General features: G+C 39.8%; 1 protein-coding gene across 3 annotated transcripts in view; it reads right to left on the bottom strand.

The window, feature by feature from the left end:
* Positions 1 to 27343, bottom strand: part of adam12b (ADAM metallopeptidase domain 12b) — an 86710-nt gene that overhangs the window by 35729 nt on the left and 23638 nt on the right. For all 3 annotated transcript variants that reach the window (XM_038737641.1, XM_038737642.1, XM_038737643.1), the window contains 8 exons: positions 14087 to 14165; positions 11475 to 11551; positions 10603 to 10792; positions 9479 to 9544; positions 8680 to 8751; positions 8116 to 8285; positions 7262 to 7346; positions 4677 to 4825 (listed from right to left, as the gene is read on the bottom strand). In XM_038737641.1, the coding sequence (XP_038593569.1) occupies positions 4677 to 4825; positions 7262 to 7346; positions 8116 to 8285; positions 8680 to 8751; positions 9479 to 9544; positions 10603 to 10792; positions 11475 to 11551; positions 14087 to 14165 (888 nt within the window). The remainder of the gene's footprint in view (positions 1 to 4676; positions 4826 to 7261; positions 7347 to 8115; positions 8286 to 8679; positions 8752 to 9478; positions 9545 to 10602; positions 10793 to 11474; positions 11552 to 14086; positions 14166 to 27343) is intronic.

The following is a 27343-nucleotide window of genomic DNA, read 5'->3' as shown; positions in this document are numbered from 1 at the left end:
TCAGCAAGAACGGCAAAACACACACTACATTTACTGCAACCATTTACCAACTAGCAACCTGACTAGCTTTCCTCCTCCTCTCAGTAGAATGTCTTCAGATAATGACATTTTGCACCTTCGCACCTCCTTCGCACTCTGTCATTTCAGCAGGAAAATAACAAGAGTACCATGCTACCCCATACTGTGAATTCTTGTGACAAAGAATTCACCTCTTGGCCTCAAAGTCCAGTCACAGCTACCTGCTGGGCTTCATCTTTCGGCCCCGTAACACAAAGAGACACCGGAAAGTACTTTTGAGCTTTCTCCCCACGTTTGTATGATGCAACTCTTAGCTCAACTTCTAAAAGACATCCCCACTTCAAAATGTCCACGAAAACCTCTGTTCCTCTCCTCTGTCCCTCAAATTTCCACTCATTGTTAAGACACAAATCTCTCGTGGCCAGCCTTCATGGCTCACATGCCTGTCAGAGAGGTCCATGTGTACGCAAATAATTCCTTCACTGTCATCTTTCTCCTGCTCGTCTCTCACTCTTACCTCCATCTCTCTTTGTGTTTCTCTTCCTGCTTTACCACTGAGGGAGATAAAAGACAAATAAAGCAACTGCCTCCTCGCTCCGCCTGTCTATCCAGGCATAAAGCACCTCTCTGCGGATCTCTCTCTGTATGCCCTGGCCCTGATTACAGCTGGCAGCGTCACTGATAATCACGTCATTTAGATGCTGCCTGTCCTCTCCTCCATTAGCAAGTCTAAGCTGAGAGTATCCCGAACACACAGTCAAACGAGTTACGCTGCTTTACAACAGTGTGTTTAACATTCTGAAGGCATCTGGGCTGAGGGTCAAAAGAGGTTGCTAATATATTAAAAAAATACATCTGTGATAGGGGGAAATGAGTTCTAGATTGGTTTGTGAAATTATTGGTTTTGTCAACAGGACACTATGAATTCAGGCTGATAGTTGAAGAAATCCAATTTGGGAGATAACTGGCCAAGTCAAGCGGTTCCCAGGACAAACTTCTTAAGACTGAGTTCCATGGCATCTAGCTATGGCTCTCGCTATTGATATCACCTGGACAACAACATTGTATAGACAACACAGTTGATCTCTCACCTTTAATATCAAACATTAAAACAAAGGAAGTCCACGTAAGAGCATCATAATGAGTGGAAAGCTACCTGGAGGCAGGGGGAAAAAGCTGTAAACACAACATTATTGAAAACAGTAAAAATGGCCTATTTATGGGCTGTAAAACCAAAACAATGAGTTGAAAGGTGACATAGATTCACGGTCCAACATTTTGCCAAAGGACTGCAGTTTTATTTAATTTAGAAGGCTGGTTAGCATATTTAAAGAAATGTTCTCCTCATAAATAAAGAATTGAAATGGGAGCTGAAGATAACTGCTGGGTCGGGTGATACATCGTGAGTTTGTCACTATGAGCGACCGTGACACACATTCATTTGACCCACTGGTGATGGACCCATAAAGTAATGATTAGTGCAGCTTTAACAATTCCTCCCATGCAAATCAACAGACTTCCTGACACAGTATCAATAAAAAATGGAATCTGATGAGCCAATCACAGGGCTGTTGTATTGGACTGTACTAGATTGAACAAACTGGTCACTCAGACTTTTTAACGTACTGTATCATCTCCCAGTTTTTATTGTGTTCATCTTATTTTTGTGTTGACTGGTTGACACCATCATAAAAATCAATCAACTCCATTGAATTTTGTGTCCACCTTGAGTTTAAACATGCAGACTGCAGTAAGCAATGGTCAATGCACAATTAAAATATTAATAATCAAATAGGGAAATATTCATACTTGGTAGTCAAAAACATTGCCAGGCAAAATGTCAGCATAGAACTGTGTATTTATTTATCCCACACCCTTTACTTAGCAAACAGAGGAGCGAGTTTCACACTGAAAGGTCACTGATCACCTCTCTCAACTATTAATGTGTCTAATCTCATAATTATGTAGCAGAAAGAGCTGAAAATGAGTGACTGTCCTTCATTAACCCACTCTCTTACAATAACAATGTGACTCATTCTAACCCATTTAGATCGCAAAGTCATATTTCTAAACTCTCTGCGTGACATCATTAGATATTTTTGGCCGGTGACGAGCTAAAGCAAAGCTGTCATGTCAGTAAGTACACTGAGAGCTTAAGTAAAAACTACACTGCATAAATCCAGTGGTGCATTATGCAGTACTTTTTTTTTTCTCTGAAATAAGTGGGCTCACTGTTACCACTGGCTGCACAAACAAGCACAGTAAAAGGTCATTCAGGTTCCTGGGACAATTCTGGTACATAGCGAGTCATATTATTTATGTATTTTTGAGCAGATTTTGAGGCAATTTTGAGGGATGTACTCACAAACCACAAGTGGTTTTCTTCTTCAATGGCTCTGCAGATCTTTGAGCATAATTGAAGCTTTTATCTACTTTTAATGTCAATGTTTCATGTCAATAGCTAGTGCCAGTGAAATCACACATCCACAGGGACTTTTCTGCTTGTTTGAGAAGATGCTCAGCTTCTCAGATCTTAGCACATCGTTGTTAATGTAACTCTGAATAGACCGCTGTACTGAAAACAAATGTATTTACCCTTTATTTTTCTGAATATTGAGCCTGTTCTCATCTGTTTGTCCACCTTATTAACAGCTTCTTCTCTTGTGTAACTGTGTCTTTCATCCATGCAGCCACTTCTCCTTCCTAACACATAAAAGGTGCAACGGGCAGAGGAGCTCGCCTCACAAGTATCAGAAATGTTTTGGCAAGTGACCCTTCGCTAAGCCACGCCTCCCTGAGTTACTGTTGCTAAAAAAGCAAAAGCAGTAGGGCTATATAATGTTACATTCAGTAGTAAATAAGGTCGCGTTAGCTAACTAACAGGTTTCGGAAAGGGAATAAATCGTACTTCTTCTTTCAACCTCTCTGGGTAGTGATTATAACTAATTACAAGTGCCCTAGGTACAGCGTTTGACCATATCTTGGAAAAAGTCAGCAAAAAAGCTAGAAAACGATTATTTTTGCGTAGGAGTCAATGGAGCGCAGTCATGCAAGTGTCGGAACTCAGTTAGAGCGAGTCCTATACTGCGCTGTGATTGGCCAGCTGCATATTCAGGGCTTGACTTAGCGAAGGGTCAATTGGTCTGGTTTATACTATAGTCTACAACTGGATTCTGGATTGTTGGGCCGATATTGATATCGATGTTTAGGAGTTTGTTTTTTTTAACCAAAAACACACAACATACACAAACAATCTTGATATGGATCCCTTAGATGTGTTTATTTTTGTACACAAGATACATCCTGAGACAGTGAAAAAATTTATGTAATGGGATACTAAATTTTCTACATTACTGAAACCCAGTTTGACAATTTATATACTGCAATTTCTTGTTACTTATCGGCCAGCATATACACAAATATCTGCAATAAGCAAATATCGGCTGATTCTAGTTAAAGTTAATCCCTCAGGCACGGGCTACTACAATTTCAAGTACTTCATAAGCAACATCTGACCAGCAGCAGACTTGCAAAACTTTTTCAGCAGTAGATTAAGATGTGGGCATCCACAACCATGTATCGGCAGCAGGATGAGAAGTGTATGTGGCACAGTTTTTGGCAACCTTTCCTACTAACAAATTCCCTTTAACATGCAAGATTTGTCCCCCATTGATTAACCATCATTAATGTGTGGGACAGATGTAGGCTAAGGACTGATGTTGGCTTGTGTCTGGTGGGTGGGTCTGTGTGAACAGTTTATGTATTGATTTGTATTTTGAATTTAGACAATAGTAACAGTGTCTTTCTCCCTTTTGTCTCCATCTTCTTCACAGCGTTGTGAAATATATCCAGACCACATTCATCTGTGGCTTGCGGGACTCACCATCAGACAAACCAGACTGGCACCAGACCATGGCTGAAATCTGGTACTGTGCTCTGGGTTTCACCTTATCTGCTTGCTGTTTACAAACAGTCACAGAGTCCATCACTTGCAGCAGCACTGTTATCTCAGCGACCCAGGCAACAGGAATAGAATGCTAGAGCAGTTGCTTTAGTCTCAGGCCAAAGTGTGTGTGGTTGTGTGTTTGTGCGTGTGTGTATGTGTTTGAGCCCCCTCTCACACAACAACACATAAACAATGGAGCATCATGTACACATGAAAAGGATCCAAACTGCGCAACTAGTGGAGCTTAATCAATCTTTTGTGCCTGTTTAGGTGCAAAAGAAGTCTAATTTATTCTGAAAAGTAAAGCTGATAAACACTTTAATTCTGTAGCTGTGAGAAACAAGGCTATCAAAGGCTAAGTATTTAATGGCTCTAAACCAATGCACCCACAACAGAAAGAAACAGTCTAAAGTCATGATTTTAAACCTTTGTCTGAGCTAATGCTTGAAAATCTGAAGCCACTTTTGCCAACTTTGCCAGGAAAGATTTTATTCAGATGTGACTAATGCTAAATAAAACACACAACTAGCACAATTACTGCAAACACAGTGGTGTGGTGCAGTGGACATTCTGCTACAATTACAGCTGCCTCAATCAGTCCAGCAGCTTAAACATTTGTGTCATACTTGTCTTAACCTTTAATGATAAATCTTGGGCATTATAACCTCTTCTTGGATGCTGTATTGTGTGAAAAGGATCACCAGAATCTCACCCTGTGGAGGGGGTCATTATGCAGCCTCCACGGTCAACAGTCATCCTGCAGCCACAGCCACGCTCTGGGGTGTCGTGGTTCATGCCAAAATTGTGTCCCAGCTCGTGTGCCAAAGTCACAGCTGCACCTAGTGGGTTCTCAGAGTGATCCTGCAATGGGAAAAAAAAGTGCCCCCCAGAACATGAGAACATGTTAATAATGTGAGATCTTGCCTGTGCAAAATTATATCAAAGTTACTTGAGCAAGCTACAGACCAAGCCATACTGAGGTGCACTGATACTCTAAAAAAGAAAAGAGAGAATAAGGAAAAAGCAAAGTTCAAAGAAGACAATTTTTAAGCTGCAGATTCCCAAAACAGTTCAGTAACTGTCCAATCTGCCCTCTCATCCTTCCATTACTCTTACTCCTCGTGGAGGCCTGAATTCATCTGCTGTTCCATTACCCCTGCAGACCCAATCATACCCGCTGCTAGTGGAGACAGCTACTGCAGTAAGCTTCGTCAACCTACCGCTGTATGACTCGCTGTTGCATTGACAAGCGAGACAACTGCCCATTCACAATGCAGACAGAGACGGAGAATGACGAGAGAGAGTGGGAAGTTTCAGTTTAACCCAGTTTTGTAGACAGACAGGTTGAGAGGGAGACAGAGGGTGACTGAGAAGTTGAGTCAGTGTAGTGTAACAGTATGTATACCAATGTGAAACTGGGAAAGGGACAAACACAGATGAATGACACGTTGACACTGCCCTATCAACTTCCAGTTTTCAGCTACCATCTACTAGAATCACTGAAGCTCACTAATCAACATGTTACATTTTGTTTGTTAATCTGTCCAAAAACCAAAGCGTAATAGTGTAAATTCTGCATTTTACAGGGGGTCATGTGTTGGGTTACGTGAATATTTCTTTAATTTCAGACATTTTGCCCAGCACTAAAGCAAGATATACATTACGGTCTGAAGATATACTTTGGCATCTCCGCAGGTTTACGCAGAGAAGATGGTTATGGATACCTATAGGCCACAGAGGAGCCTACGCACACACCTCCAAACACAAACACATGCACGGATGCTTGAATATAATGTCTCTGTAATGTGCATGATTCAGCATTTCAAATCTGGCAACCCCTGAGAAAAAAGGCGCCCACGTAGCTATTGCTTATCTTACCGTGGTCTTCAAATTTTCTCTGCCATGTATATGTGAAAATAGCAAACTTCCTTTGAGGGCGGGGTCAAGCCGAGCTATTTTCTGCTCAGATTACAGAGCAGCATTATGGGGAGCTGCGCCCTGCCTTTTAACAAGAAAGATGGGAAAACTTTCCTCATCTTCTGTCATGTTTATCGGTGTGTGTCTCTATGCTCTGTGTGTATGTGTGTGTGTGTTTGTGCAATTCATAGTTGAGTGCTTCCTCACAAAAAAGTGTAATAGGAGAGTCAGCAGAAATTGATGAAACTGTTAGAAGACACAGTCATTACGTTGAAGCAGCTATAAGCCATTGTTGTGATGGCAGAATTTGATAGTGTTGGTTACAAGAAAGGCTTCATATAATTTCCAGCCATGTGAGAAAATAACTCCCCAACAAGAATACCTTATAAAAAAGTGGATATTGTTTGCTGTCACAGTTTAAACCTAACCATTCACATATAAAGACCCATGTTGAGTTTACATGAAGAAATAAATAACATTACAGTGTATAAACTGAAAGAGCATGTGGACTAAATAAAGGATCTGAGGCTGATTAACACACATGTATGGTTTGAGAAATGGTTCAACTCATCTGGCCGCCCTCTAACTGGTTACATGGCCCTTTAATCTGAGTCCAAACCATCTGCCATCTGTAAGTAATGGCGAAGACAAACATCTGGAGAAGCCTCACCACAGCAACGGCCAGCAGATAACAAATCTATTAATGGCGGGCTACACATCTGGGCTGGGGCGTAATGGCATTGGGCTGATAACCACTTTGTGATTTGGCATGGGTGTCAAGTGCTACAGCAGGCAGAGGAGCCCAACAGGCAGCTAATTTACAATGTGCAATAATTTAGTGTACCAGGGGGGATGCACAGTTGTGTGTTTAAAAAAATGCATTTGAATCAAATGTGTGCTCTGAAAAGCTGGCATAAACAATTTATCACCACATAAAAATGCAAATGTGGTTTTGTTTGAACACTGTGGCCTTTGATTTACCCCTGTGCCCCACCAGCCCTTTTAGAGATGTCTCAGGAAAGCCTGATTGAAGAACTGCAATACTTCAATTGACCTTACAAGGGTGTGCTGAGCTGCAGTCCAATCCTTCTGAAAGTATATTTTACATATTCCTCTGTGCACGTGGGTGTTTGTGGTAATGATGAGGGTATGAATGCTGAGGGAGTGCCAGCACAAATATCATTATGTTTAAAAGCATGATGTCCAGCCAGACCTGTACGTAAATGCCCTTCTAGCAAACAACACCTTTTCTGTGTAAATCATGTCTGGATTGTGTTAGCTTGCTGGATCTGAACAATGTCTACCCTGATGCAATCAGGCTACACAGAGGAAGAGGAGGGTGGAGGCATGGTGGGAACAGTGAGAAGGTTTTATACTTACCATGACAATGCCTCCAGACTGCTCAACTGTGCACATGCTCATAATGGGCGCCATGCCAATGGTGGTTCCCTGGAAGTAGACCCCACTGCAAAGGACAGAAGAGAGAAGTAGGGTGGAGAGGAGATAAAAATGTTAGCAAGAACAGATTGACATAAATATACCAGTTGTTGTTTTTTTTTTTTAGCTTGTTACCCACAAAGTGTGAATGTATTATTGCAGCTAGCTGTCCAAAGTAGAGCCCGACCGATAGGAGATTTTTAAGACCAACACCTATTTTGATATTTAAGGATTTTAAAATCCTATATATATATATATATATATAAATAAAATATTCTTTTTTTCATTTTCTTATCCGTAACATTTGTTATCTGTAGTTATGAGATCTCGCAAAGATAACATGACATAATGCAGTTTAAAAATACATAAATACATAAAAAATAAATACATAAATAGTACTTGAACAAAAGTACAACTGATCATGACAGCTGATTGCTGTGTTCCAAACACCTGTGTTGCCATGAGGGGAGTTGTAGAGTGTCCCCTGGTGGACAAACTATGTACCAACAACACTCATAACATAAATGAAGGATCCACCTCTCTGTTTCTTTTTCAATTGTCATTTATTGGCTGTTATAAACACTGATACCGATTTATCTGCAATTAGCTTATATCGGCACACTGATTTAACCGTCGAGTTGCAGTCCAAATCATTAATAAGGTTTACCTACCAAGTTAAGATAGCATAAGCAACTTTGTAGCTACTTGCCCTTTACGGAGCTGTTTTGGTGTACCACTGTGAACATTTGTTTTTTAATTTCCGGGCACAGTTTCTTCTGTTAAATTATAATTTCTACCTTATGAGCTGAGCATTGTCGTGAGGTTTCTGGGGCAGCAGTTTGACTTTCCTCCAGTCTAGGAACTCGTGCAGGGTGGTGAAGGGATCCTGGGTGATGGGACATTTATCAGAGTCACTCCAAACCTCCAAACCCACCAGTGCCACCCGGATGTCCAGGGCCCTGTAGAACTGAAGGGGAGCATGTTGATAAGCAGAGTGTCAGTGTGGATAGAAAGGCCAGGAGATTTAGAGAGCTTAGATTACATGAATGATCAAAAGACCTTCAGATGTGTGACACTATCAGAACCTTTTACCACTGAAATACATTAGATTTCACTATGTTAGCCCTGAATCATCCCGTGTGCATCAGCATCATGTTTTTCACATAATCAGAGTATGTCTTTTATCCATCTACCTCTACTGTATCTGCTAGCTATAGATCCTTTTAGACAGACTAAAAGCAGCTGTTTTAGTAGGACATTAATATATCACACAGTCATCCCATTAATCTCTGCCGCCAGCAATATTTCTATTTTAAAAAAGTGATTTATCCCTCCTGTGCAAAGGGTAGAGGAGGTTTTACCTTGTCCACATAATTGGCTATCTCTGCCAGTCTCTGTTTCACTTTCTCCACATCCCTCCCCTGTTTCTGAAACTGGAAACAAAATTCAATGTAAACAGAGGAAGAAATGGGAACATTTAGACCCACAAGAAGTTGTGTTGCATGAAGACATAAATGATACTGTAGTTACAGTCCTTTTTAGAAGTAAAAAGTATGAAATAACACAGAACACCCGCAAAGGCAATACGTTTTACTGTTGTGTTAGGCAGCTTGTCAAGCTGTGACCATCTGGATCTAGAAAAATCTCCTAGTGTTAGAGAGACGGATGGCACGGCCGCAGGGAGCAGGTATATTGGCAGATCTGACAGCCTGCAAAGCTTTGGATCCAAATTGCAGCAAAGTCAGACCTTCTATTTCCACCCTACTGTGTATCCACCTTATCCCTATTCTTTTTTTTTCATTTCCATTCTTTCCATTCAGGTCAGCGGCATTAGAAGAGGGCCGCCAGGAGGAAACCCCACAATCAGCTCGTCAGTGCTTATGGGAGACTCTTCTGTATCCACACTGCTTTTTCCTGTTTCCTGTCTGGTCCGCTGGGGAATGGTTCAGCACTTCCCGTCAAAACCAAGCCACTGCCACAAGACCACACTGCTTGTTGCACACTGACCTAATTCTGCAGCCCCAGTGGGACCTGCTCTACTGTTACTACAGCTTACCCTGCTTTTCTGCATATACCATGAATGGTTGCTGTGTTTTCAATGTGTTGTTTTCTGTGGTTCAAACACTGTATTTGTGAATGGAAGCAAGGTTGGTGCGTTACCTCTCTGTTGTCTGCAACAATGATCAGCTCAACGTACTTGGTTGTCTTCTGAGCATGCCTTTTATGCTGAAGTATAAACAGAGATGCTGCATGTTAGAAATGTTTTGAGATTTGCTATAAAAAAAATTGACTATTATTCACTTGATCCTCCTGGCTACTTTATATTTGAAGCACTGGCAAATATCACAGACACATTATTGATGTACTATAACTTCCTGTGGGCCTGAATTAAAAACCCTTCAAAGTCTGCTAACCTGAAAAATATTTCAGTATACTTTTCGCTTTCCCAATCTTAAGTCCACACGGTAAATATGAAGCTACAGCTAGCAACTGGTTAGCTTAACTTAGCACAAACACCAGAAACAGGGGTAGACAGCTAGCTATACTCTAATGGAAACAAAAATGATATATCAGCAATTAACACACAGTATCATGTTTTGTACGAATATTCTATTCGTACAAAAACACAAGTTATGTATCGGACTATTTCTTGGAGTCGCATAACCCCCCACTGTAAAAAAAACATTGTCTTTTTTACATCTCTGTTTTGTAGGGATAAAACAAACAAGATTTAAATTGTTAAATAGTGAGCTATAGAGGAGCTGGTAGGTGAATTTTGTTAACTTTGGAAATAGCCTGGGTAGCTGTTTTTCCCCAGTGTCCTGTCTGTTGAGGTAGAACTGATGCTCTTCCTAAAAACGCAAAGCCCAGATATTACTCAGGGGTCATTAAGTACTGTATGTTGGTAAGTTTCACTTCCTGACTCAAAGGGAGTTTTTAATGCTTTGGAATAGAGGCAGATGGATGCTGCACCTGCTCCATGCTGTAAATCATTGGCCAAACCTACATGGGCCCTCGACTTTGGGCTCTAAAAGCAGATAAAATGTGTCAAGCCCAAGGCAACACCTTCTGGGAACTTACCCAAAATATTCTGCTTGCCAGTTTGTTGGGTCAAACGCCCATTTATCATTCATCAAGTGAATGTTTGTCTTACCCTTCAGAAATATTTGATAATTAAAACTACCAAAAAAATGCTAAAATTGATGACAATATATCTTAGAGACTAAAGGATATCACAGTTCAAACACAAGCTTTGCAATAGAAAAACAACATACTAATCTCACCCTCGTGTGGAAGGATTGAAAGGGGCTTCGGATGTTGTTTTCAGGGGCAACAGAGGACATGTTGAAGCCGTGGCCACAGGCTCCTGGGGTCAGTCCGAGTTCTTCCACTCGGTAGATGAAGTGGGCCCCGGTGACATTGCCAGACACCGGCTCAATGATAAATGTCTTGTTTTCAAGCGCAATGAAGCCTCTGCAGAGACAGTAGTGGAAGTTTGAAATACAAAGCCTCAAAGCATAACCAATCTCTCAAATCTGGAATTTGACTGAATGTGGCTCTCTCCAATGGCATATGCGACAACTGAGGTAGCTGCTCCTACAAGCCCACTTTTACACATTTATTTTTGAAATGGGGCCAAGCTACACAGACTTTCTAAACACAAGCCTTTATGCACAAAATCTCTTTCAAATTCACAAATGAGTTCAGTATTACTATACATCAGCCTTCTTTTATGCATACGCATATGCATTCTTGCTCTCCCATTTCGGATGATCAATAATAATTTCCAGAAATTGTTGACAACGTTTTTTGTCATTAGCAGCATTGATCAAAAGGTTGTCATGGCAAACTATACATTTTCTTGAAAACCCTGCAATTGTGGTTGGTCATTAGTAACAGCAATAAGTTAGTTACTGCCAAAATGAGTGGAGATATTTACCGGATGCCTCTGTGGACAAAAACGATGAGGTGTGTCATTATCTCCTATTCCTGCGAGTCACACACCAACTTACCGACAGCGTGCTTTAACGGCTTAAGAGTGATGGGCTGCTGTGCAGAGTGACTTAAGTAAATATAAACATTGCAGTGTCAGATAGCACTTAAATGGCAGTGTTGAGCTGCTGCTTGAAAACAAAATGATCGTTATGTTTCTTACCGAAGGCCTGAGCAGGTGCTGAGGGTGACATCAGAGTTTGGGTGCGCCTGCACTTCACCGTGGTAGTAGCAGTTATTCTAAAAGGGATAAATTGTTCAATTAAAAAAAGCGGGAAAGACGGCAGCTTCAACCACTGAGTAATATAATTAAAAATGTATTATATTTAAAAAAAAAAAAAAAAACAACTGCTTGTCACTGCTCTTAGCTGACATCAAAAGAGCAAAAGAAGACACGATACGGGGCGACTGTGCTGATGCCGTTATGTTCTTTGAAATGGGCATGCTCTGCAGAACAGTCTTTCATCCTATCCTTCCACATACAAACAGGCCTTTTTTTAACTTAATGCAACATACACAGTTGAAGGGAGAAGCAGGAAACCTGACACGGATGGAAAATGACAGTAATATGGTAATTGTTTTTCTTTCATTACTCCACTGGAGCAGTCTAGTAGAAGGAAAAGCGGACATTTAAGGTTCCTCAGACACAGTGAAAACACTGTTGTCTGAGCACAAGGAGAGCAGAGGAAGTTATTCTCATTAAGAGGGAATACAGACCTCCATTTAGTGTCATGCAGAACTCCAGTCCTCTTAAATCAACTGCCATTAGTCACTATGCTAACCATTTCTCATCCCCAATATTTAAGTCCGGGTGGAAATACTTGAGGTTTCCAACAATTTCTATTGTACAGTACAAGTTACTGAGCCAGGTGGTGATGGAATGAGATTCATAGCATTAAGTATAAAAGTAGAGCAGCTACAAAGGCTCTGTGCTTAGGCTATGCTTGACCTAGATTACTTCACCTTTCATAGAAGAATACATCAGGCAGCAATAGTGATTGTCTTCCTCAGTTATCCTCAATGTGTCGGTGACTTTTAAAGTAGCTAAATGCATTCAAAGTTAAATATTTAGTCATACGCTCATTTTTAGAAGATTTCCTGAAGCTACAAAAAGCAGAACAGAGATGGAATACATCTTGGTTAGCCCCTTAATACCCAGCTTTCCTGTTTTATTTACCCTTAAGAAGGTTTATGGCTGGAAAAATCATTTTATTTCACACGGTGTGACAGTATTATATGTATGCTGCTTGTTCTGACTCTTCTTTAAAGCTATATGCTGTTTAAATTCAGTGAAATATTTAAACCCAGTCCTTTTTTATTCCCCATAAATTCAGCCAGACAGATATAGCATCTTTAGAAACTTTGAGATCTCTACCAAAAGATTAAAGTTCTGTGGCTTTGAAAAATGTTTCCTGACCCAATGCAAAGCTGCTATTTGTTAAGGCGTTAATTAATCTCGATTTACCGTTCCGGCTTAGGTTTATTTTCTAGGTGTTGACTTGTATGCTAGAGGAGCAGCAGCGTCATTATACTTTCACTGATTCTTTTGTCTTATCCGGGAATTCACACACTGGCGGAGCTTATTTACAGTACATGTCTTTCCACTGATCCCTGTTCAACACATGGCTGACTGCTGAGTTCAGTGACAGCAGGTACTGAAAGTGTGCAGCTGTGTGGGGCTTATCTAAGACAATACAGTAGGTCTATTTGACAGTCTGATGCAATGCTTGTAACATCCTCCCACTCAAAATTAAAGGTGTTAAAGAGGGAGAGAGAGAGTGCAAAACGCTGTTTGCATAACTGCGAGAAATAGACTTGTCAGTCACTGCTGAATTATCAAACATTTCTCCTCCGAGCTGTAAGCGACCTGTCAAACTGTCCTCACTGCAGTTCAATTAAACAATAAATTCAATCCAACTTGGCCTCAAAAGTGCATGAGTATGTTAACTATGTTGAACGAGAGAGAACCCCTTTTTAAAGCCACAGTTTTTGCAACACCACACAAATGATAGCCTTCCTCTACACTGGCTGACAAAAATGCCTACCTGTTGTTGAGCAGTGAAACCCTCCTTCTACCAAACTTACCGCCGTAAAAATACCTTCATCATACAGTACAATAACGAATCAATTCTGCAAGGGTTTTCTTTTGTTAGCCACAAACTGTCTTCAACCACTTAAGTGTTACAGTGAGTGGCCTTGATAAGTACTTGGTGATTTTATGACGTGTCTGCTTTATTTTTCTGCCTTTGTGAAGCACTTTATGTAATGTGGCTTTTGAAAAGTGCTCTATAAATACAGATTGTTATTTTTATTTCTTGAAATTTGAAATGAACATCAATCTTTTCTTCATTTCCGCAAAGAGTGGCAGGCACTTTGCTTTACACAGCTAGCGCACACAATAAAACAAGTAGTCGTGAATAGATCAGCTGCTAAAAGGGGATTCCATAATAAAATCCTGATGGAAGTGTTGGCTGAAAAACACCAAGCATAAAAACACAGCTTATCATCAAGTAGGCCACAGGATAGACAGCAACAGCCAGAGGCTTTCAAATACACACTGGGTCACACTTTAGTGATTCAAAAACTATAAAACACAATCCAATTTTAAACCTAAAGTTGAGTTTAAGTTAACACATAATGTAAATTATCAACTATAATACTGATCCTAGGAAGAAAACATCTGTTTAAGTGAACACTTTTAAAGGGTCTGCTTTTACAGCGCGACTGCACGTGAACTCGACCATAAATGTCAAAAGCACTTGAGTGCCACCGTACCGTGAAGTTGTGAGCACCGGTGACTGCACTTCCATCCTCCAGGTAATGTGTCTCAGTGTAATGGCTTGCAAAAAGACCCCTAAGAACAGAACAACAACAAAAAAGGAAGAAAGAGACACATCAAACACCCTGGTATTTTTTCAACACTGCAAACCTGAATTGGTTATTGCGTTTTAAGACTACTTAGAAAACTCAAACCTTAGCTGACTTTTTATGTAGATTCTGTGTTGCTTGTAAGGATTTGGGGGATAATGTGGATGAAATGTTTAGTATTCTGGGGCTAGCAGAGACTTGATTTTCTGTGAATTTACTAGGTGATTTGTACGTGTCCTTGAATCCCCTGGCATTCAGCGTGATTGAGTTGAATCCCTGCGGTAATTATTTTATGCATGTGTGTTTCTGTGCATATGTATGTGGACATATTTTAAATGTAGTCTGTGTGTGTGTGGAGGTTTTCCTCCTAGGGCCATGAGCAGATGGACACAGTGAGCCCCACCCCAAGCATTGGCAAAGGACCAGCAGGAACACCCATCTTTTGCAGATGCATAATCACGCAAACATCAGGCAGGATGATCTCAAGATGTGTGTGAATGTGTGTATGAGAAAGAGACAGAGTACTAGCAAGAGAAGGTAACAGCAAGTCCAAAAAATGCAGAAAAGTGATGTTTTTTCTTCAACTCTGTATGTGACATGATTTAAGATTCCTGTCCAAAAATAAAAAAACACACAACTACCATGGCCTAAAGTGAATTCAATGAAAAAATGTCAGTGTAAGTCTGCATGTCAGGTACATAACACAACACAGAACATTTCCGAAAAGTATCACACATTGGCTTTTGTTCTGCAAAAAAACATGGGATTCATAAAGACAGAAGAGGAGATGGAGAGGATTTCAAAACTGGAACGCAGTGTTTGTCCAAATCACAGTGGGAATCATTCAAGTGATCTGCCATCCCACACAGCTTGCATGTACCACAAACCAGAATTAGATGAGAGTGAATTAAGCAAACATTGTACTTTTTTTTTTTCATACTTCAGGACCATCTAATATCTTCTTCTGTATCATCTGTACATTTAAAGTTCATATTTTATGACCTGCTTAAAAAAAAGATGAATCCTCCGTGGCTTGAGCCTGACCACATTTAACTTCATTAAATACTTATTATCGCTTTAATGTGCCTTATCATGCCATTAGCAAGCTCTAAACCAAATCTGATAAGCCAGCGGCCAGTAATCACTTTAAAGAGCCCATCATTAAAAATGGATGACACATCAGAGGGAAGCGCACGCTTAATGGAAAATCCCCAAACACATGTCTTTACTCTTAACTTGCAAAAGCACTGTTTAAAAAGTGCCACTGATATACAGGCACTTCCACCAACACAACACTATGGGGTGTTTTTGTTGAAAAGAGGGCAAATTCAAAATGCTCTAATGCAGAATATGTTTGCAGTAAAGATGGGATTTGTGTCACGTGAGTGGTAATTCCAAGCAAATGCTCCCGTGCTATGTTTTGAGGACATGTTTGGAGAGCCAGCTTAGGGCAGCGTGAGCCCCTGGTACTGAGACACATTTGTATTAAAGCTGCAGGTTTTACATGATGGACTCTGCCTGTAATCAACTCCTTGGCAAGGGTACACAGAGTTTATGAGGCCATGAATGTTTACTGTGTGTTTCTTCTGCCCTCGCTGGTTACCTTTAAGCTGTGTGTATTTTACACGTCTGAAAATGACCCTCTTGATGATCAGATGTCCATGGTTTCCATTTCTCTACTGCTCTAATGTTTCCCTCTTTGCCTTTTTACTGTCCCAGTACACAGAAATAAATCTGAGCTATTGGAAATGGCTACCAACCTTTAAAAAAAGGCCTTGGTTTTACTTTCTCCTGAGTGCATTCAAAAAAACATTTGAATTTGACATTTTCATTGAGAGCCGATAGAAAATGTCATCCTCGCTGCACCTAAGACGTGTCGGTCATGTTTTTCTGGTAAACCGCGGCAATAGAGGTTTCTCTCTGAATACCAGAATACTTCCATATTTGTGATTACACCTCCTTTCTTAGCAACAACAACCCAACTCCATCATCCCATTTTTGTCAAGAGGGCCACGCAGCCAATCAAATGCAATTTGAATTGGTCTGAAAATTGTCTCAGTTCTCCCCAGAAACCCTGTGTGAATTCTCCAAGTGCTGCTTTCAGTCTTTCTCGAGTATGTCATACGAGACAGGTGGTGAAATGGATGAATGGAACAGAAATGTAGAGCTCCTGATGGATGTGCAAAATTACTTTCTTTTTTAACCCCACATGAGGAAAATGATGGTATCAGCCTCAAACTGTAAATTTATTCTAAAACTGCAGTTGTAGCATCTTTTTGATATTTTACTGCTCGTTATTATATACCGTATGTTTCTTTTTCAAAAATGCTAAACTATAAACTTATAATTGCTCAAGTAAATAACCATTGATTCAATGCTCCTAAGTGTGTGTTGCGATTCATTAGACACAGTCTAACATCTAATTAACGATTCACTAATAGTCGCCCAGGTTAATTGTGATGAATGAGGGGCTCTTTAATAGCACATCAGGGAGGCGGAAAATTATGTTATTTGTCTTAAAAAATAATCTTCCGTCTCTTTTACTCAGCCTCTTACAAACTGCTCCACAGAATTAATTAAATTTCTCTGAAAATTAATTTACAGCATGAATAATTGATTGTTTCTAAAAGCCAGATGAATAGCTTTCTACACTTTCCTTCAGAGCCAAGTATGTTGTCTGCGATTATATTGTTTGACCATATTTAGGAGATTGACTTACTATTTGGAAAACCCACTTAAGTTCATGGTTGGGATTCTTTGTTGACCTTTCAACCCTTTGCTCCCTGATGTCTCAGATGAACATATGTTCCTGTTCCCTTTCCATCTCTTGACACAAGTGGATTGTTGACATATATCTTACACAACAATCAATGCAAGGCCAGAGTTCTGACTAGCACAATGCAGGCACCATACAAAGAAGAACACAGTAGAAAAACTTATTACAGTGGACCATACAAAATCCCTCTTCCTTTCTATGCTGCATAAAAAAACAAACCTGTCAGATATGACTTTCTTTCATATCTGGAATTTATAGCAAATACAAGTGTTGTTGCTGAACCAAAAGACGTGTTTTGATGAGTTTTATCTGAAAAGAACAAATCAAACCTAGCAGACACAGACTCACTACAAAAGCATAATGGATGAAGCCGAAACTGGATGTGTCACCCGTTGTTTACATGAATCAGTGTTTTTAATATCATCCTTTTCTCAGGCATCCACAGAGAGTACAATATTCTGTGCAAATTTAAAGCGCCAAGCCTCATTTACATATATGTGTCTCCGTGCCTCATGTAATAATTCACCATTACACAAAGCCCCTTGAGCATGAAACCATTTGAGAGAAATATGGCTCCTCTTGCAGTCTCTCTGCTTCCTTTGAAGACTGCTAACTTCAGTGATTTCTTTTAATCCCCTCAACCCCACGAGCCTAACCCTAAGCCTTCCTATAGCTGCTACTTATGGTACTGTACGCTTAACTTAAAAAAGAGCAGACTACTACAGAAGGAGAGAGAGATGAAGAAGAGAGGAGGAACTAAAGAGGTGTGGTTGACAAGTCTAATTCTATTTCCACATACGGACGCGTTCCAAATTGATTTACATACAGCTCAATGTCCCTTCAGCTTAGGCTTGGCTGCAGCGGGTGTACAAAGCCAGAGAAAACTAGGGAGAGACAGAGATGAAGCTGGGAGGAGTGCAGGGAGCAAAACAGAAAAATGCCCTGAACTGCAGAATTAGAGGAGTGCCTTCCTTCACTCTACCTCTCTGGCTTTGTAAAAGATTACTCGTGTATACTTGTGCTTCTCCTGGTAACAGTCATATAACTGTAGCTTTTGAAAACACAGCAAGTCATAAAATTAATCTGTTCTTCATGGGTTTTCTTTTTATCACTTTAACTACATTCTCAATTCGGTAGCAGGCTTCCCAGTATATTTTTGTGATATTTTGTATATTTTCCTCAAATGGTCTCCCTGAAATTGAAGGTGTCAAGCCTCACAGCTCTGTGAGACTGTATTTAGGCTAAATGCTAAATGTATTTCAGCTAAATGCTAACATCAGCATGCTAACATGCTTGCAATGACAATGTTGACACTCTAATGTTTAGTATGTATGTTTACCATGTTCACCATTTAGTTTAGCATGTTAGCATGCTAACATTTTCTAATTAGCACTAAACATAAAGTACAGTTGAGGCTGATGGCAGTGACATGTATCTTTAGGTATTTGGACGGAAATCAAAATAGAGGAGGAATTTTAAATTTGACCTGATGATCGATAAAACGTCAAGGAAACACCAAAGTTATAACATTATATCCACTGGGGAACATGAATATGTGTAAAAACAAAACAAAAAAAAGTCATGCAATCCATGAAATAGTTGAGACATTTCACACTGAACCACAAGTGGAAAAGACAGGGGAGTTTCTTAGTCAGATAGATTTATCCTCCGGGAATAACGAATGTTGGCACCAAATTCTAGTCAGTCCATCAAGAAAATGTGGAAAATATTTCACTGAAAAACTGGAAATCAGCTGGTGGCACTAGATACAATAGTCAGAGGATCGCCAAAGTGATTACAATTCTTCCCTGGGGACACTGAACTTCTGTAGCCTACAATATTTCATGGCAATCCATCCAATAAGATATTTCCCTCAAAACCAAATATGCCAAACTCACTACAGTGCTACAGGTCATTAGGTCGGTCATTAGGGTACACCCTCAGAGGCCCATGAATGTATGTACAAACGTTAACGGCAATTCATCCTATACTTGTCAAGATTCTTCTTTCTGAACCGAAATGGTGGACCGACCGACCAACTGACCGAGCGCCTGAGTCTAAAAACTCACACTAATGAGAGAGCAGACTAAAATTTTCCAATATAAACGATCCAGCAGGCAGCAGACCAATATCAAACAAACAGGCTGATGGGCCGAGCCTATTTAAATATTGACTGACCAAAGCAAAGATAGCTCCTTAATGAGTCAAGATCCCTCTTTGCTTAGATAGAAGTCACAGAGACAGCAGCTCGTTCACTTTTTAAATCATTCTGAGTGAGTTCACAAAGGTCCAGATGACGACACTTTTCCCAAAATAAGAAGAAATGAAGAAAACCAAATTGTTAAACGACAAACAGTCACTTCTACCAAGTTGTTTTTAGAGATTAAAGACTTATAATGGCCCTGCAGATACAAATATACCAATGACTCAATCTATGTGTGGTCAATTTATAAGCTACAGTGGCAAGTAAGAACATTATAACTTGCTTTGTAGTAGACATTCAGTTCAGCTTCAAATGAAAACCTGAATTTTTGCTGTTCAATCACCAAGAGGGTACACTCAGTCAAACAACATTCTCTGTCTGTGTCCTTCACCTCCAGCTTCAAAGCTTCATGTGTGATGCGGTGCCCAAGGCGAATGAAGTCATCGCATCAGTAAAACAAACCACAGAGGGAGAAACAAGGCACTCTGTGCTAGAAAGCAGCTGTGAATGATGAATCATGGTATAGCGATACAGCTAGGGGAGGCTGTCTCTAAACTGAATAAAATCACAGGGATTCATGTGAAAACAGAAATGCCTGATAATATATTCAAATCACTTTTTCCTGTTCGAGCTACATCACTGACCATAAGATCTCCTTCATGACTGCTTTACCTGTTACCAATGAAGACTGTAGGCCACATGAAAGATAAATAAAATATATATATATATAGGTGTTGACAGGAAGTAATAAGAGGAAATGATAGCAAGTGACAGTGAGGTCAAGCGATTTTTCTCCTTGGGGGGGATGGGAGGCTTCTGATGGTCAGTCACTGTGGCGAAATAGACAGCATCTATCTAAAAAGGAACATTTTGATAACGCTGATGTACTGCAGGTACTGACATTGGATTGTACCACTCTCCTGATCACTTTACAGCACACAGTGAAAGGTAACTGTATTACTGTATAAGATAAATGCCTTCAGATATAGGAAGGTATCCATAGCGTGGGATTGTGCATCAGTTTTTAAGAGATTTTTCTAGTATGTGAGAGTCTCAAGAACTCACAGATCACAGGAGGTAATTTCTTTCCTGTGGATATGGCTTCTCCCTTTGACACATCTTTACATCTCCAGGCTTTTATTTTCTTTCGCACGGTGAAGGTAACCTTATCTTTTATGCTTCCAGATATTTCTTCATTTCACTGCCCCATTGCTTGTTACTGGCACTGCTTTTTACTACCATCAAGTCTTAAAAATTCTTAAGAATTGATAACAAAAATTTGAGTAAAAGGCAAGGCCGCAGGTTCAAAACAAGGATTAAAAATGCCGTGGTGTCAAGACCCAAGCTTTTCCACGTCAGGTGGACGTGAAACATTGCAACGTGGACTGAAGCTATATCAATGTGGTTATTTCCCTCGGTTGTGAGCTAAATAGCAACCACCACAGCTAATGGCAGCAAGGTGCTGCAAAGCTGTCCAAGAATGAAGTGTTTCATAGCTGCTGGCCTACACGCCCGGAATATTTAACACCACAAAACGATTCCCACACTAAACATATTTTTCCTCATAACTGTACAAAGAGAATGATGTCATATTCCCCCCACACCCTTTAAAGGGAATAGTTTGTCAAATCAGCGGGAGGGAAAATGCGCTCATCTACAGTACAGTAAGAATGAACCCTGTACGTGAATCCAGTCATCTAACTTCTCTGTGGGTATGGCCAGCTGTTATAACGCGAGATCAACCTGCCCATCTTGTGCAAAATTAGCCTCTGGCGTTTATATCCTCCCTACATATTGCACCACTGAGGCTGTTGTAATTAATACTCCATGCTTTCACAGCTAAACATTAGACCGTTGTGAATGTGAAATGTGCGGCTAAAGGAGTGTTTGAATTCGTTATTACTCTAACACAGCAGCGCAGAATATTTCTGGGCACCGGACGATGATGGTACGAGCTCAAAATGCCTGGAGGCAACATCACTACCACAAACAAGTAGTGAGCCATAAACTCTTTATATGGAAAGCTGTTAGAAAAATATGCTCTTGATAGCAGAGCAATGAAAGCATGCTCGATCAATCTATTGTGGTATCTTGTACTGATTATCTTCAATCACTAAGGAAAAGTCCAAATCCACCATCACCCTGCTCTTGGCTTTTAAGAATTTCATGTCTTTTTTTGCATTTAGAAATGGTTTGCTTTAAGAGGTTCCACAGATAATAAGAGATGGTATTACTATTATTGCTTACGTTGAGTTACTTACCTCCTTGAACTTAATCTAATGAGCCTATTTGTATTGCCAACAATTGTGTTGGGCAGAGTACTAAACAAACAATTTTAATGCATTATTATTTTATGGTTTTGTTTATTGTTGTTGATTTCATTATTTGGATTTCATTCTTTTATTTTCTTTTAATTTATTACGCTTTCGCTTAATGGTATTATGTATCTTGTGAGTGGTAAATGCGTGGATGAAAAAAATAAAATAAAATAAGGAAAACCTGTTTGTGTATTATGTATACTGTTGCTGATTTATTGAATATTCTTCTTTACAATACAAAATAATGATATCAGAGCAAGCTGTCTGCTTTCGGATTATTGTCCTTAAGGGAAAATATGTGTGTAGTTTTCCTCATGCATCATTACTACTTACTACTTGGAAAAATACTTTTTATACTATTATTATTTTTTGCCACTTTTTGCCTTTATTTGATAGGAACAGCTTAAGAGAGACAGCAAATGTGGGAGAGAGAGGAGATGACATACAGCAAAGGGCCACGGGCTGGACTAGAACCCGGGCTGCTGCGGTAAGGACTTATACATGGTACACGCAATCTATCAGTTGACCTAAAGGGTGCTGACCAGATAAATACTAATAATAACTGAAAGATCTATACTTAATCTGGGTCATCAACTACAGGAAGCAATGGCAAAGTATTGCTTTTTCAAAATGTTCTCAAAGCTTACAGCAAACTGACCTCAATAAATAGCGTTTTCCCAAAATAGGTAACAACATCTTTCAGCTTGCTAACAGCGCCAGTGGAAGAGTCAAACCTGAAATACACATCTCACAGAGTTTATTTATTAAGCTTTATACTTCAAATAGTGGAGTGATAAGAGAAGAAGAATTAACTCATTGAAAATGGTGTATAGCTAATATGCATGAAAAATTGTTTGATTGATGCATCTTCCAAAATCAATCACTACGAACAAAATACTGAAAACATATCACACAGTAAAATGCATCGTTTGCACAATTTGCCCAAAAGATTGATTATTTGCATGTGTGCCAAACAGAATACAAAAGGCTGTTTACACCTCTCTAATGTTCTTCTGCATACTAAAGCCGACACACAGATAACAAGTGTGTGTGCAGTTGCATCAAATCTTCATTAAAAGTTTGTGAGGAAGAAGTATTCTAAACAACCTCTAGAAATAGTTTTTGTCTGCCCGGTACTGAGATGAACGTTTTTTTTTTTTGCTTTTGCTGCTTCAATATTCCCATCCATAACAAGCTACACACCGGAACTAATGAGTGACTAGGGATCTTCAAGGGAGGTGGCCTATTATTATTCATTGAAAAAGAGTAAACAAATGCATAAATGTTAATGTCAGAGGGTTCCTATCTGTCCAATTAATCTATGGTGACTCCCCTGGGCAGCCTCATTGTTCAGCCATACTTTTTTTTGTCTTCAGGGGAAATATGCAATTAAGAGCTCAGCAGAAAAAAACAATATTAAAGATGTTTTTTGTCTTTCATTTTTCTTCCCATCTCTTTTTATTTTTGTCTTACGCCGTCATTTCTTTCTTCCTGCAAAAAAAACATTAAACAACTGGTGCATATCAACATGAATCATCTCCTGCTCTCCTACATTCCCGCCTATCCACACGTTTGCTCCTTTTTGAAATCCTAGAAGATGACACACAGGCAACTTTACACTTCGAACTGTAAGGAGCACTTGTGCCGCATAAGGCAACTGCTTTAATATAGCACGCTGTCGCTCCACTGACTGCACACATCCCAGACCATCAGCTCTCCAGACCCCATGGAGCATTCTTTCCCTCCTCTTAAAAAACGTCTCACGTCATTAAACCCTCTCTTTACACTTTCACTGATGCTGCGATGATTCTCCAATAAGATAATAGCATACAATCTGTCATTCTCCACCCCATTACCTTGCAAACATGTTGGAGATGGAAACTTTCACTTGGCACTGATGTATCATTTTAACACAAGGATCAGGGTGAGCAATCTGTCAGTGATGCTGATGCAGTGTAAAGCGAGTCGTCATGGAGGCTGGGTATTGAGCAGGAGATGTCAATTATTGGACAGGCTCCGGGTGGTAAAACAACAAAGTGCTTTGAAGTTTATCAGAGCTCTGATTTTGGGTTTCTAGCAGTAAGGCACTTGATATTTCACTGATAGCTATGGCCAGTGTGAGTAGTCTGCAGTATGTCAGTACTGCCCTACTTTTATCTACCTGCTGACCACAGCATACATAAGTCATAAAGCCAGTGGTCTCTGAATGCAGTCTGTAAAAGGATTACAAAAAAGCTCAGACATTACATGCTGCACAGGTCACTGTACTGCCATATTGTCTGGTAGGTCTGGTCACAATAACATTGTACTCACCAAATTAATTGCTGAGATCTGGGAATGCGAACTGCAACCAATGACTCACTCACCGCTCACTCCTCCCTTTGCAAGTGCATAGGGGAGAAGCTATGGCGGCTGACACGCTCTGTCGGCTCTTGTGCTAAATAATATGTGGGGTCCTCCATTTGTCATATTTTCTCTTCTCTTCTTACTTTTAACAAACAAGACAACAACTATTGCTACTTCTTCAACTTCCATGAAAGGGGACGCGGTGTATATAAATAGAAATAGCTCATTCAAACTAATAAAAACATAATGGTTCATTATGTAAGGTCTTAATACACCACTGAAAATATAGTTATGTATATTGCATTTCTGTCAATAGATCCTCCTAAATATTACGCACTGAATCTTTAAAATCAAACATCTATCACAGTTCATCATGTTAGACAGACTGAGGCACTGGGTGGGGATCTCTGGTACGGCCCTAGAATGGTTTTCATCCTACCTGTCAAATAGGAAGTTTTGTGTGTCTGTAAACAACTATGTCTCTTCATTCTGTCCAGTTAAATATGGTGTGCCTCAGGGGTCGGTCTTAGGACCCATTTTGTTTTCCTTGTATCTGCTTCCCCTTGGACATATTATCCATAAACATGGCATTTCTTTTCATATTTATGCTGATGACACACAAATATACTTGCCCGTCAGATCCACAGACCCTGGAATGCTGAGTTCACTTAACAACTGCCTTTGTGAAGTTAAAAAATGGATGTCAAATAATTTCCTCCAGCTGAACTCAGACAAAACAGAAATCCTGGTCATCGGGTCCCAGCAGATGGCAAATCAAATACTGCCATCTGCTGGTTCCCTAGTAAATCACATTAAGCCTGTGGCAAAGAACCTTGGTGTTTGGTTTGATAGTAATTTAAATTTCGAGCAGCACACCACAAAGCTTGTTCAATCATGTTTTTATCAACTTAGAAATATAGCTAAAATTCGATCTATGTTAACTTTTAAGGACACCGAGACCATTTTACACGCCTTCATCTCATCACGCCTGGATTATTGCAACAGCCTTTTCACCTGTTTAACCCAAAAATCTATTGATCGACTCCAGGCTGTCCAGAACTCAGCTGCCAGGCTTTTAACCAGAACAAAGAAATATGACCACATTACTCCTATTTTAGCTTCATTACACTGGCTACCAGTATGTTTTAGAATTGACTTTAAATTCTATTGATCACTTTTAAAGCTCTTCATGGCCTCTCGCCTTGTTATATTTCTGACCTTTTAGTCCCATACGCACCAGCACGTACCTTGAGATCCTCGGGCAGAGGTCTGTTGTCTGTTCCAGAGTCTCGACTGAAAACTAAAGGGGACAGAGCGTTTGCTGTCAGGGCCCCGAGGCTCTGGAACAGCCTGCCCGAGGAAATCAGGTCGGCTGAGTCAGTGAACTCTTTTAAGTCCCTTCTTAAAACATACTTTTATAGGAGAGCTTTTCCCGATCTTATTTGACTTTATTTTATCCCTTTTATTTTATTGTATTTTACTAATTTTATATTAAATTTTCATGCTCTTATCTTTTTTTTGTATTATTCTTTACACTTGTTAAAGCACTTTGTAACTTGTTTTTGAAAAGTGCTCTACAAATAAGGATTATTATTATTATTATTATTACAGACTGACATCTAATTAAGCTTTGATCCACTGTATTTGCCCTGTTTGTGCATTCACAATTTTACAGTGCAATTAAGGATTACTTTCAGTTTTACTCCAAATAAAATGGTTTAGATGATTGTACAGCTGTCTGATCATTTGCCTGATCATGTTTTTTATACAGTCAAACTAATGTCGTTGTGTTCCCAGATCTCAACAATTACTTTGGGGAGCAAAACATCACAATCCACTAAACAATGATCTAAACTGCAAAATAAAACTGGTATGATTTTCTATACTTTTACCAGTTAAGCCATGTAAAACACATTTCACAGATATGAATATGAATTATTATTATGATTTATTGTTTTGTTTTTTGTTTTTTTTACAATTTTCTTGTAGATTTCCTGTTTTTGTTCCAAAAGAACACATTTATCTGCCTCTCTGCAGATTTGTTTCTCAAACAAATCAGCAACAGCATGTTACTGTATTTCTGTCCACAGAACAAAGTTCCCACTGGCTTCAGTGTTTACACACACAGCCTGTGAATTAATTATGCTGTTGCCCCTATGTTGTCAAGTTCAACTTGCAGCAAAAACTTCCCCTCTATCAGTGATGTCATATTATGCACTTCCTCTTTACGTTATTTTCCAAGGCACATCTGGATTTATTGTGAACACACACTTCCTCTCATGTGCATGTGTGTATACAGCGTGTATGTGTGTGCATGCATGTGTCCAGTATGTAAACACCTCTGACCTTTTGAACTGATGAATGCAAAGCTTTTGTTCACTGATAAAGCTGTTAGTCATACGGTGCTGAAACCTACAGTGTCTGACCTGCCAGAGTTCTGAAAGGCTGCTGTGCATGCATTGCCTGTTAATATGTGTTTATTATGTTTAGTGGAAACACATATGTGATTTAGAGAGCAGACTTTCACCTGCATGGCTATGGAACATACATGACAACAGCAACCTAAAATGCTGCAGACTAGCTCAGGAGCAATATCAATAATCCCTATAATCTGTATCTTATATCACCTGTATGGGCTGCTAGCATGGTGAGCAATATTGCAGGCATTAACCATATCAGATAAACACCACTGAGAGTGTGTAACAGCTGCTAAGCTGTGCTGTCTCAGGAAGAACAGTCTGTATTTCTCATGGGTCCACTACAAATGACCCATTCTCTGTGCCGTGCTGCGATATAGAGGATGTTAATCACACACAAAGCAATTTCTACTTTGAAAAGGATTTCTCATTAAAGCTTTTATATCAAGCTTTTATGGCTAAGAGTTTTGGGAGGTTTTGTGTGAAACACGATTATGATACACTCGGCTGATTCCCCCAGCCTAGGAACTGTAATTTGATGGCAGATTTTACACTAATGGCTGCATCTTGTCATAGACAAATGCATAAAAGTGCATTATAATGTACAGTTCACACATGCATTTTATTATCTTGAGAAATCTTTGTACAGTACGGTAATGTCATCTTTCATGTACCACACTCTCCAGGATTTGTTTCCCGCTGATGCAGATAAATGATGCCCAGAATAAATATGGATATTATGCACCATCAACATCTGTAGCCCCACTCCACCATATCAAAAACTCCAACGCAGATAATAGATTTTCTACTCACCTACACCAAGGCAATAGTTCACTCCATTGACACCATACTGAGTATATCACAGTCTAATTTAAAACATAAAAGAGCTGTAGCCTTTTAAGGAGTTTCAGGCTGCAAATAAATCGCCTCTGTGCTCCCATTTGGAGGCCCTTACTCTCCGTTAAGTGCTCAGAAACAAAACTGAAAATCACTTAACGCTCACAGGATCCTAATTGTTCTGCTAGCTAGCACCTTCGACAAGTGACCCACTCCCTGAACAGTATATGTAAGGTTAAAAGCAGTTAAAATTGGGAGATGCTCCAC

This window comes from Micropterus salmoides, unplaced genomic scaffold (assembly GCF_014851395.1).
Source record: "Micropterus salmoides isolate LMB-PRFRI ecotype aquatic unplaced genomic scaffold, ASM1485139v1 Ms_hic_scaffold_22, whole genome shotgun sequence".
Classification (NCBI taxonomy): domain Eukaryota; kingdom Metazoa; phylum Chordata; class Actinopteri; order Centrarchiformes; family Centrarchidae; genus Micropterus; species Micropterus salmoides.
Note: the sequence above shows the minus strand (reverse complement) of the source record. Positions and strands in the feature narration are given on the sequence as shown.